Genomic DNA, 12,240 nt, shown 5'->3' with positions numbered 1-12,240 from the left:
TTTTGGGAGATTTCCACTGCTCTCCTCATGCTGCCATCTTGGCTCCACCTGTATTTTATTCTTTTTGATGTAATTGTGAATGGAATTGTCTTTCTGATTTCTCTTTCTGCTAGTTCATTTTTAGTGTATAGGAATGCAACAGATATCTGTGTATTAATTTTGTATCCTGCAACTTTGCTGAATTCAGATATTAGATCTGGTAGTTTTGGAGTAGATTCTCTAGGGTTTTTTATGTACAATATCTGCAAACAGTGACAGTTTGATTTCTTCCTTACCAATCTGGGTGTTCTTTATTTCTTTGTATTGTCTAATTGCTGTGGTAGGGTCCTCCAGAACTATGTTGAAAAGAAGTGGAGATAGTAGGCATCCTTCTCTTGTTCCTGATATTAAAGGAAAGGCTTTCAGCTTTTCTCAAAGTATGATTTTGGCTGTGAGTTTGTCATATAATGGCTTTTATTATGTTGAGGTTCTTGCCCTCTATACCCATTTTGTTGAGAGATTTTATCATGAATGGATGTTGAATTTTGTCAAATGCTTTTTCAGTATCTATAGAGATGATCATGTGGTTTTTATCTTTCTTTTTGTTGATGTGGTGGATGATGTTAATGGATTTTCGAATGTTGTACTATCCTTGCATCCCTGAGATGAATCCCACTTGATCATGGTGTATGATCCTCTTGATGTATTTTTGAATTTGGTTTGCTAATATTTTGTTGAGTATTTTTGCATCTACATTCATCAGGGATACTGGTCTGTAGTTTTCTTTTTTGGTGGAGTCTTTGCCTGGTTTTGGTATTAGGGTGATATTGGCTTCATAGAATGAGTTTGGGAGTATTCCCTCCTCTTCTATTTTTTGGAAAACTTTAAAGAGAATGGGTATTACGTCTTCTCTAAATGTCTGATAAAATATAGTGGTGTATCCCTCTGGCCTGGGGGTTTCGTTCTTGGGTAGTTTTTTGATTACCCATTCAATTTCATTGCAGGAAATTGGTCTGTTTAGATTTTCTGTTTCTGTGTTGGTCAGCCTTGGAAGGTTGTATTTTTCTAGAAAGTTGTGCATTTCTTCTTGGTTATCCAGTTTGTTAGCATATATATTTTCATAGTGTTCTCTAATAATTCTTTGTATTCTGTGGTGTCCGTCATGATTTTTCCATTCTCGTTTCTGATTCTGTTTATGTGTGTAGACTCTCTTTTTCTCTTAATAGGTCTGGCTAGGGGTTTATCTATTTTGTTTATTTTCTCGAAGAACCAGCTCTTGCTTTCACTGATTCTTTCTATTGTTGTATTCCTCTTGATTTTATTTATTTCTGCTCTCATCTGTATTATGACCCTCCTACTGACTTTGGGCCTCATTTGTTCTTCTTTTTCTAGTTTCATTAATTGTGAGTTTAGACTGTTCATATGGGATTGATCTTCTTTCCTGAGGTAGGCCTGTATTGCAGTAAACTTTCCTCTTAACAGCCTTGCTGCGTCCAACAGATTTTGTGGTGTTGAATTGTTGTTGTCATTTGTCTCCGTATATTTCTTGATCTCTGTTTTTATTTGGTCATTGATCTGTTGGTTATTTAGGAGCATCTTGTGAACCCTCCATGTGTTTGTTTGATTTTACATTTTCTTTGCATAATTTATTTCTAGTTTCATACCTTTGTGGTCTGAGAAACTGGTTGGTAAAATTTCAATCATTTTGAATTTACCAAGGCTCTTTATGTGGCCTAGTATATGATCCATTCTTGAAAATATTCCATGTGCCCTTGAAAAAAATGTGTATTCTGCTGCTTTTGAGTGTAGAGTTCTGTAGATGTCTGTTAGTTCCATCTCTTCTAGTGTGTTGTTCAGTGCCTCTGTCTCCTTGCTTATATTCTATCTGGTTGATCTGTCCTTTGGAGTGACTGGAGTGTTGAAGCTAAAATGAATGCATTGTGTTCTATTTCCCCTTTTAATTCTGGTAGTATTTGTTTCACATATGTAGGTTGTCCTGTGTTGGGAACATAGATATTTATAATGGTTATATCTTCTTGTTGGATTGACCCCGCTGTCATTATGTAAGGTCCTTCTTTGTCTCTTGTGACTTTGTTTTGAAGTCTATTTTGTCTGATAGAAGTACTGCAACTCCTAGTTTTTTCTCCCTATTAGTTGCATGAAATATCTTTTTCCATTTCTTCACTTTTATTCTGTGTATGTCTTTGGATGTAGAGTGAGTCTCTTGTAGGCAGCATATAGATGGGTCTTGTTTTTTTATCCATTCAGTGACTCTGTGTCTTTTGATTGGTGCCTTCAGACCATTTACATTTAGGGTGATTATCGATAGGTATGTACTTATTGCCATTGCAGGCTTTAGATTCATGGTTATCAAAGGTTCAAGGTTAACATTCTTACTATCTTAAGAGTCTAACTTAACTCAAAAAGGAGGTTCTTCTTTTCTCCTCTTTTTTCTTCCTCCTCTATTCTTTATATATTAGGTATCATATTCTGTACTCTGTCTATCCATTGACTAACTTTGCAGGTAGTTGATTTAAGTTTACATTTGCTTAGTCATTAGCTGTTCTACTTTCTTTACTGTCGTTTTATTACCTCTGGTGACAACTATTAAACCTTAGGAGCACTTCCATCTATAGCAGTCCCTCCAAAATAGACTGTAGAGATGGTTTGTGGGACATAAATTCTCTCAGCTTTTGCTTAACTGGAAATTGTTTATAATCCCTCCTTCAAATTTAAGTGGTAATCTTGCCGGATAAAGTATTCTTGGTTCAAGGCCCTTCTGCTTCATTGCATTAAGTATGTCATGCCACTCCTTTGTGGTCTGTAAGGTTTCTGCTCAGAGGTCTGATGTTAGCCTAATGGGCTTTCCTTTGTATGTGATCTTATATCTCTCTCTGGCTGGCTTTAATAATCTGTCCTTATTCTTGATCTTTGCCATTTTAGTTATTGTATGTCTTGGTGTTGTCTTCCTTGGGTCCCCTGTGTTGGGAAATCTGTGTACCTCCATGACCTGAGAGACTATCTCCTTCTCCAGATTGAGGAAGTTTTCAGCAATTACCTCCTCAAAGACACTTTCTATCCCTTTTTCTCTCTTTTTCTTCTGTTACCCCTATAATATGAATATTGTTCCGTTTGGATTGGTCACAGTGTTCTCTCAATATTCTTTCATTCTTAGAGATCCTTTTTCAGTCTGTGCCTCAGCTGCTTTGTATTTCTCTTCTCTAATTTCTGTTTCATTTATTGTCTCCTCTTCTGTATCTAATTTGCTTTTTAAACCGTCCATTGTATGCTTCATTTCTGTTACTGTGTTCTGTAATGATTGGATCTCTTACCAGAATTCATTCCTGAGTTCTTGAATATTTTTCTCTACCTCCATGAGCATGTTTATGATTTTTATTTAGAAATTTCTTTCAGGAAAATTCATGAGATCTGTTTCATTTGACTCTTTCTCTGGTGTATGCATGATTTTGCTTTGAACCAGGTTCCTTTGAGGTTTCATATTTGTATGTGGTGCCTTCTAGTACCCAGAAGCTCTACTCTCTGTACCTGCTCAGCCCCTGAGCTAGGTCTTAGGGAAGTGGTGTTGGTCCCTGGTGGGAGGAAGAAGCTGTTTCTTGCTTCCTAGCTTCAATGCCTGTCTTCACTGCCAGTACCAGTGGGCTGAGCACACACGTATAAGCCTTTATGGTTTGTGTTTGTAGCTGTTGTAGGCAGAGCTTCCCTCTGGGTGATCTGATGCCATAACAGGGTTTGCCAGTTTGTGAGCTAGTTGCTGGCTGGCTGGGAGGAAGGTACCGCAGGCTGTGTATCAAGGAGGGGGGGATTTGGTGCTGTGTAGCCAGCCATGGATCCGGAGCGTCCAAAGATCATGAAAGTTCCCAACCTGCTGTGCAGAGTGTACCCAGAAAATTTTGTCTACCTGTGTTTTCTCCTGAGCAGGAAACTCTGTGTAATCCTTGCCCCTTTAGCAGCCCTCTCACTGTTAGGAAGTCTCTCAGACTGCCTGCCTTCCTTTTGTCCCAGAGCAGGTGGATATGATCCCTGTTTTCCACAGCAGCTGGAATCTCAGTCTTTCCAGGTATTTTGCCTGCCTTAGCTTTCCAACCCCCCTAATCACCAGAGCACCATGGAATGTAGGTTTGTTCTCCCAGGGCAGATATCCAGGGCTAGGTAGTCAGCAGTCCCAGGCCTCCACTCCCTCCCCGCTCCATTTCTCTTCCTCCCGCTGTTGAGCTGGGGTGGGGGAAGGGCTTGGGTTCTGCCAGGCCACGGCTTTGGTACATTACCCTGTTCTGTGAGGTGTATTATTTTCTCCAGGTGTGTGCAGTCTGGTGCAGCCATCTTTCCTATTGCTCTTTTAGAATTAATTATATTAATTATATTTTTGTATTATATGCGGTTTTAGGAGGAGGCCTTTGTCTCACTTCTCATGCTACCATCTTTAATCCTCTTGGTATCTGTAATCGAAATAATGAAATTCTTATCAAAACCTTTGCTTAAAGCATTTATATGTTTTAAGAATATGCTACTGTTCAAAATGTGACTTTATATTGTTATCTTTCCACATGATAACGTAACTAAGGTGTCTTTTCCCATGATAACTGAACCAAGATTCCTGGCAGAAGAACTTCACTAAAAGCCAGATATTTCTGGATGGAGACTAAAAAGTATCACAAGTCAGAAAATAGAATGAAATCTACCTAGGACTAACCAAATTAAGTTTCCTTTATTGGTTGGTATTAATTTAGCAGTGAATTAATTATTAGTTACTAAGCTGAAATCTGTAAAACGACTCAGTTATATAAACAACTATAAGGTGAACAGCAGTCTTGTTTCTAAGGACTTGCCTTATATTATCAAGAACTGCATTGTAAAAAACAATGGTTTCAATGCTGAAAAATGAATTAGGATCCAGACAAGTTTAAACAAGCAATGGAATAGTTTTTTATCTTTTTTTTGAAGCTGTTACGTATATATACTTTTTCAGACTAATATTGCTGAATAAATTTGATGTAGCTTTTGCTCAAGATTAATGACTTTTCTTAATCAGTTACAGTTACAAAGAGCTATTTCCTTCCTTTATATATCTTTGTTGGTTTTACCACCTATTATTACTATAAAGCACAAATCAAAGAGTGTATTGCTTTTCTGGAGAACATGTTGCTTGTTGTACATAGTAATTGTTGTGTGCCCACAATATTCAACAAACTAGTTGTTCTTTAACCTTTTATTTCCAATTTGTATTATGAAATCACAAGCTCTTAGAGAAATGTCTACTGAATACCTCATTTTAAATTATTTTTATAAAGTAAGGAGGGGCAGATCTGCTTCTTAGTCATAAGATTTAACTTGTTCAAATCATACCTTTCATTTGACCTTTTAAGGTCCTGGTCAAGTTTGGCCACATAAGTGAGTTCTTTTTGGCAAAGTGTATGTTTCGGTAAAGGATTGTGTGGGCAAAGAGATAGGACTAGCAGCCACAAACTGGTCTAGCTCCAGTGAAGGGGACTGGATGTCTTTCTCAGCCAGTACTTGTGAAGGGTGGTATGGATGACAATTAGAGGTGAATCAGGGCCACTTAGCTGCTACTCTGTTTGACCTTATTGATAGATTTCTCTTTATATATGTCTCTCTACAAATAGATGTATTTAATTGTTTTAAAAATTTACCATAATTTCAAAGGTAGAACTTTTTTACTCCTTCAATTTTTAAATTTTACTCAGATTCCTGGGGCTTTCTTAATTTTTTTTTATTTGAGAGTTTCTGGTGTTTCAGTAGTAATTTCTCAGCTATCATCTCTTCAGCTGGCAACCTGGTTTGAAATTTGATTATGTCTCTTTTTCTTAATAGTATTCAGGAGGATAATAATGTAGATGTACTCAAACAAGCCCCAGTTCTAAAGACTCAGTTTCAAAAACTAAAGCCAAACATAGAAAGAAGAACTGGAACAAAAGAAATTTCCTCAAAAGAGGTACCAGAGGAGATTCTTGCCTCTGGGGAAATGACAGGAGCTTTGAGAGAAGTTGAAAGACAGGAAACCTCACCAAGGGAGAATAATACTACTAAGGAAATGGAGTCGGCTTTAAAAGAAACTGGAAGAGTCATGTCTCCCAGGGAGAACATGCCAGAAATGCTGGATGTCACTGTGGAAATGGAGGCAGATTTGCAGGAAACTGGAAGAGAGATTTTTCCAAGGGACAAGATACCAAACGTTACTGATGCCACTAAGGAGCAAGAGACAGATTTGGAAGAAGCCAGAAGAAGAGAAATGTCCCTACATGAAAATGCCCCAGAGGAGGCCAGCAGTGAGGATGAAAGGGAAATTGGTAAAGGAACTGAAAGAGAACTTTCCCCAAGGGAGGAGACAGCAGAGGTGATTGACGCTGCTGAGGACAGAGAGAAAGATTTGGAAGAAACTGGAAGGAGAGAAATACCAACACAGGAAAAGGCTCCCAAAGCCAAGACTGTAGGTAAAATGGAGGCAGATGTGAAAGATATTGAAGATGACATTTCTCCAATGGAAAGGGTACTAGTTGGGATTGGTGCCATAAAGGCAGGGGAGATTGATTTGACAGAAACTGGAAAAAGAGACATTTTCATGGTGGAAAATGTACCAGGAAAGATGATTACCATTGAGGAAAAAGAGGGAGATTTGAAAGAAACTGAAATAGAGATTTCCTTGAGGAAAAGTGGATCAGAAGATATTAGTGCTACTGAGGAAATGGTAGTGGATTTGAAAAAAACAGACATTTATCAAAGGGAAAATGAACCAGAAGAGCCTGGGACCTCCAGACAAACTGAGACAGATCTGAGGAAGAGCAACAGTGGGAACTGCAGTGCTATGCTGTCACTAAACACCAAGGCATGTATTTTTCTATCCTTTAACAATTTCGCTTTCGAGTATTTTTTCAGAGAAGAATTATCAAACTAATTCCATGATTATTGCCCTTAAGTCCAACAAACTTAAAATCTCTTAAAAGACTAAGTAGTCTTTCCAAGCCCTGGAATTCTGTGTTTCAGAACCTCAATGAGACTTCTTTTTTTCTAAATAATTAAAAATTTTTAATTGTGGGAAATGTCAGTTTGAAGTTATTCTTTTAGGTAAAAGCAATATAGGAAATTGTACTGAATTTGTGCCCACTCCAGCATGAATATACATTGAAAGTATTTATTTTGACCATATCTGTATCAGTCTTTTTATTTCCTGCCCCACCATCCTTTACTTTCGAAAGTTCCTTTTATTAAAAGTTTTCAGTTACTTGAGGTTCATGCTTTTACACCTAATTTTCAAGGACTTTGTTCCTAACTTTTTTTTATGTAGGTAATGGCATTTGTGGTTTGAAAAAACAGTATCTAATATAAAAATTCCCTGAATTCTTTTAACATTTGTGAATTAAATTTTATTTTACCTAAAAATTTAAAAACAAACTTGTAGAGTTTTGAAGAAAACTGTGTGGAAGATAGTAGGCTTTTGTTTAAAGTGTATGAAATGCTTCAGGAATCTTGTATATGTGCTGATTTACTGTGACTGTTCCTCCAGAACATTAGCAGTGAAGTGCTGTCCGTGGTGCATGCATCTGTAGAAGAAAAAAGAAATTCTGAAGAGGAAGTATCAAGTCAGTCAAGTCACTTGAAGACTTCTTTGCAGACTTCTGAGTTTGATGAAACAGAACACCAGGGGTTACAGTCTCCAGATGTTCCAGAGAAGTTTTCAGATATTAATTTAAGGTATAAGAGTATGACTCTGTGCTTTTAATAAAAAATTATGTAAAGTTATGTTTGCAGAGTATGTTAAATTAAGTGAGGTTTTAAGACATATAATCCATAGTATAGTGTTGGAGATTTTCAGCTAGTTTTGTCAAGACAGAGGATTGAGGTCATTCTGACAGTACATGCTGGAAGTTACTAACATACAGGATTATATGTAATACATACTCTTAGGTCCTGGCAGGTGTGACAAACCTGTATTTTCTCTGTGCAAAGATGATATAATTGCTAGGTTTATACCTGGATTGTACCACTGGTGTTTTTCAGAATATATGAAATAGTCTGATTTATTTTCCTGTTAAGAATTAGAGTATTACTGCCAGTCTTTAATGTTGTCTTAAGACTGCTTCCACTGCTTTCAGATCATTTTAATAAGCTTGGTAATCCTTGTTTCAAAAGCAAATCTCTTCCTCAAGAACAGAAGCCATTTGAGGTCAAACCAGCACCTTTAGTGAGAAGTCGATTCAAAAGACTGAAACCAAACTTAGCAAAAGCAGCTTTAAAGAAAGAGATTATGGAAGCAGAAAAATATGTACCGGGGAAGAAACTGGAAACTGATAAAAGGGAGACTATTGTGATAAAACAGAACAGTGAACAAACGAATACTCTCCTTTTCCAACATGTGAGTGATATTAAGATGGAAGTTTTTGTTTTAGATATTATGGTTACTAAAGTAAAACATGCAGAATTAAAATTTCATAGATATTTCCTCATATATTTTTTACTGTGTATGATAATGTTGCTGTATTTAATGTGCTTCACTGTTCCACGTGGTTTGTGTAAGGATCTTGAATCTCTGATGATGGGCAAGTATGTCATGGGAAGGAATTTTAGAGACCTGGGCTCTAGTTCAAGTTCTGGCCTTCATTCATTATGTGGCCATAACCAAATGATGCAGCCAGTTTCTTTCAGGAAAGATGTCCCTAGGAAGATTTCCTAAATCCTAAAGTTCCTTTCTTATTTCACTGTGCTGTGAAGGTGAAATAGAAAGTAAAAGCTTGATACCACTTAAAGGAGATATTTCATTTACTTAATTTGGTCTATAACAGATTAAGATTGTGATACAGTATCAAAAACTTTGAAGTGAAATATTAACACTCATAAGTTGATTGGTTTAAACATATAGTTTTTTGAATTAAAATACTTTCACTTTTTTTTCTTTCACCTCTTAAAATAACTTAGTTCTTACTATGCTTGAACATTTGTATTTTTTTCCTCTTAATCTTGTATTTAAAAAAGATAACCTTTCCATTGTTAATTTCATTGGGTTACAAATTTCAAATTGGGAAAAACATGTAATGAAAAATTGAGAGTCCTTTGGTACAAAAATTCTTAATCATAATGTAAATTGGTCACGGATGTTAGTAAAGCATGGGGAATTTAACCAATGATTCTGTACCATCTTCCTGTTTTGACAGATAGTAACTGCACTAGTGGGAGAGAGGACTAATAATATGGTTAACTGTAGAACCACTGTGTTGTATTCTTGAAACCAATGTAAGATTGTTTATCAGCGATACTTCAATTTAAAAAATCGAGTCTTTTATAGTGTCCCATCTCTCCCTCCCAAATTAAACATGTAGCAATTTTGAATATATCCACCTAGACCTGTCTGCATAGATACTTATTTATACTAATAATGAAATGTGCAGGTATTTTCATTCTTTTGCAAAAATGGCATCATAACTTTTAAATTTTTTCACTTAACAATATTGTGAATATTATTTTTGATCAGTATATAGAAACTTATCTTTTAAACATGGCTTTATAGTGTTGTATTTTAAGGAAATAATTTATTCAATCCCCTACCAATTTTTCTTGTTTCCAATTTTTTTTCTTTTTTGGGCGTGGTGGAGAGCTATTGCTAAAATAAATATCCTTGTAAACAATTTTCTGGATCTTATTTTAGTATTTTTATAAGCTTTTAGAAGTAGAATTGCTGGGAATTAAGATTTTTGATGGATACTATCCTATTCTCTACAAAGATTGCTCCATTTTATTTTTTAAATAATATATAAAAGTTCCTGTTTCTCTAGACTTTACCACCTTCAATGAAATTTTTTTTTATCTGCCTTCTAGGATGTGGCTTCCCTGATGACAGGAGAAAAAGACAAATCAGGTCACAGGGAGGAGGAGCCTGGGATATTACCTTGTATACAGCCTGAAAAGGACTCTTCACCATTGAGTTCTTGTGTGCCTAAAGAGGAGTCTCAGTCTACACAAGCCGAAGAGAAGGAATTAATTGTTTCTATGGGGTAAATGGTGATAGTTCTTTGCAAATCCAAATGAGAGACAGAATTCTTTCAACTGTTTCTTCATGTTTATTAAGATGTGTTAATATATTTTACAAGTGAATATCAAGAATACTTGGTTTAATTTTATTCTTATGATAGCCTGTATAAAATAGAAAATCAGATTGAGTTCAACACCTTTTAGTGCTTGCCTGCTTATAATATACTGTTAGCTGCTTAAGATCTTACACAAAGCAATGCATTTAAAAATATACATACATAGGTATGTATTCATTATCTTTTTCCAAGTTGTGGTAAGATATAATGCGGTAACATAAAATTTGCCATTTTACCTGTTTTGTAATTGTACAGTCCAGTGGTGTTAAGTCTATTTACTTTGTTGTGCAACCATCACCACCATCCATCTCCAGAAATTTTTTATCTTTCCAAACTGAAACTCTGTACCCATTAAACTCCCCATTTCTCCTTTCCTCTAGTTCTTGGCAACCACCATTTTACTTTCTCTATGAATTTGAATATTCTAGGTAACTCTTTTAAGTTCATTACATTTTGAGAAGTAAAATAACTATTTTCTTTTATAAAATAAGATCTGTTTATAATCAGAAAGTTAATTTAATTAAATGTACAGAATATTTTTATAGAGGGTTTATTAGAAGAGATTCAAGTTTTATATTTTTATAGTGTTTTTCATCTTTTTATAGTCAAGCTCCCTCTTTTTCTCTCTGTCCCCTTTCTAGAGCTCATAATAGAGACACCTACAAACAAGAAATGAAGGAAGGTGTTACCCAAACTGCTCAGTCAGTAAGGGGCCGACTTCAGAGACCTAGACCAAACGTAAGAAAGCCTGGACAGAAGCAAATAGAAGAAAAAGGTGAAGCCAAGGGCATAAGTAAAGAAGAAGGAACAATACTACAAAAAGATGGAGCTAAAGAGAAATTCCTGACTGTGGTGAGTTATTGTTATATAATTAAATTGAAACTTTTAATGCATATTAAAATATCAAATGAGAGCACAGACTTGGCTTAGAATATAGGCAGACCTCAGAGGTATTGCAGGTTTGGTTCCAGACCACTGCAATAAAGGAAATACTGCAATTAACCAAGTCAAATGAATTTTTTGGTCTCTGAGTGCATATGAAAGTTATGTAGTCTACTAAGTGTGCAATAGCATTATATAAAAAAAAAGAAAAAGGTACTACCTTAATTAAAAAGATACATTACTGTTAAAAAATATTGACCATAATCTGGATTTTCAATGAGTCATAATCGCTGATTATAGATTACCATAATAATGATTTTAAAAGTTTGAAATATTATGAGAATTACCAAAATATGACAGAGATACTAAGTGAGCAAATGGTGTTGGAAAAATGGTGCCTACAGGCTTGCTCGATATGGAGGGTTGCCACAAATCTTCAATTTGTAAAAAATGCAGTATTTGCAAAGTACAATAAAGCAAAACACAATGGTGTGAGGTGTGCCTCTATGTAACTGATACTTATTTTACTCAGTGAATGTATAATGTATCTAGTTTGCTTCAGATTTACCATTCTGGATTTCTTAAAAGTGAAAATAGGTTTTTTTCCCCCAACTAATGAGCATACTCATTGTGAAAACACTATAATAACTACCTACCTCAAATTTCATCACCCTGAGATAACCATTGAAAACTTTGTGACATGTTAGCTGGACATGTCTCCATGCATGTGTGTACACTAATGTAAATTTAAATAATAAAAGCATTGCCTCCAGTTATTTTTCCATGTCAAGATATATGGAGATATATCATTTTTAATTGCTGTATGGCATTGTGTTTTTTTGAATGGCAGTTTAACTGCTTTTACTGATGGATTTTTTGATATTAGAAACAAATAATATATAATGTCCATTTTGATAGATCTGATTTTGCTCTTCTTTTCTCTGTCTTCCAAAGGAAAATTTAGATTTAAAGGGATTCTAATTCTTATTTGAATTCCCCACAAAAGACTCTTAAAAAAATATTAGACTTTTTTTGGCAGGGGTTGGGTAGGATTTAACACATATAGCTATTGCAGTTTTTAAACTGTGTACACATATTACTGCAGTAGTCTTTGAAACTTTCTCTCTGCATTAAGCAATTTTGTTGTGGACAGCAAAGCAAAAAGACATGAACATTGCATACCCAGTTTGAGTCTTCATTTCAAGAACTGAATACCTTTTTTAATGACCGAAATATTTTAGGAGGTATGTTGAGTTAAAAAGAA

At 35.4% G+C, this 12,240-nt stretch overlaps 1 protein-coding gene across 5 annotated transcripts in view; it reads left to right on the top strand.

Moving 5' to 3' along the window:
• BDP1 (BDP1 general transcription factor IIIB subunit) overlaps positions 1 to 12,240 on the top strand; it is a 107,099-nt gene that overhangs the window by 58,397 nt on the left and 36,462 nt on the right. For all 5 annotated transcript variants that reach the window (XR_012130660.1, XM_073235351.1, XM_073235336.1 and 2 more), the window contains 5 exons: positions 5,830 to 6,841; positions 7,520 to 7,707; positions 8,146 to 8,368; positions 9,826 to 10,001; positions 10,736 to 10,946. Coding sequence is in view for 4 of the 5 variants with exons in the window: in XM_073235351.1 (XP_073091452.1) it covers positions 5,830 to 6,841; positions 7,520 to 7,707; positions 8,146 to 8,368; positions 9,826 to 10,001; positions 10,736 to 10,946 (1,810 nt within the window). In the remaining variant the exon portion in view is untranslated. The remainder of the gene's footprint in view (positions 1 to 5,829; positions 6,842 to 7,519; positions 7,708 to 8,145; positions 8,369 to 9,825; positions 10,002 to 10,735; positions 10,947 to 12,240) is intronic.

The sequence above is a fragment of the Manis javanica genome, chromosome 1 (genome assembly GCF_040802235.1).
Source record: "Manis javanica isolate MJ-LG chromosome 1, MJ_LKY, whole genome shotgun sequence".
Classification (NCBI taxonomy): Eukaryota; Metazoa; Chordata; class Mammalia; order Pholidota; family Manidae; genus Manis; species Manis javanica.
This window is presented reverse-complemented; position numbering and strand designations above follow the sequence as displayed.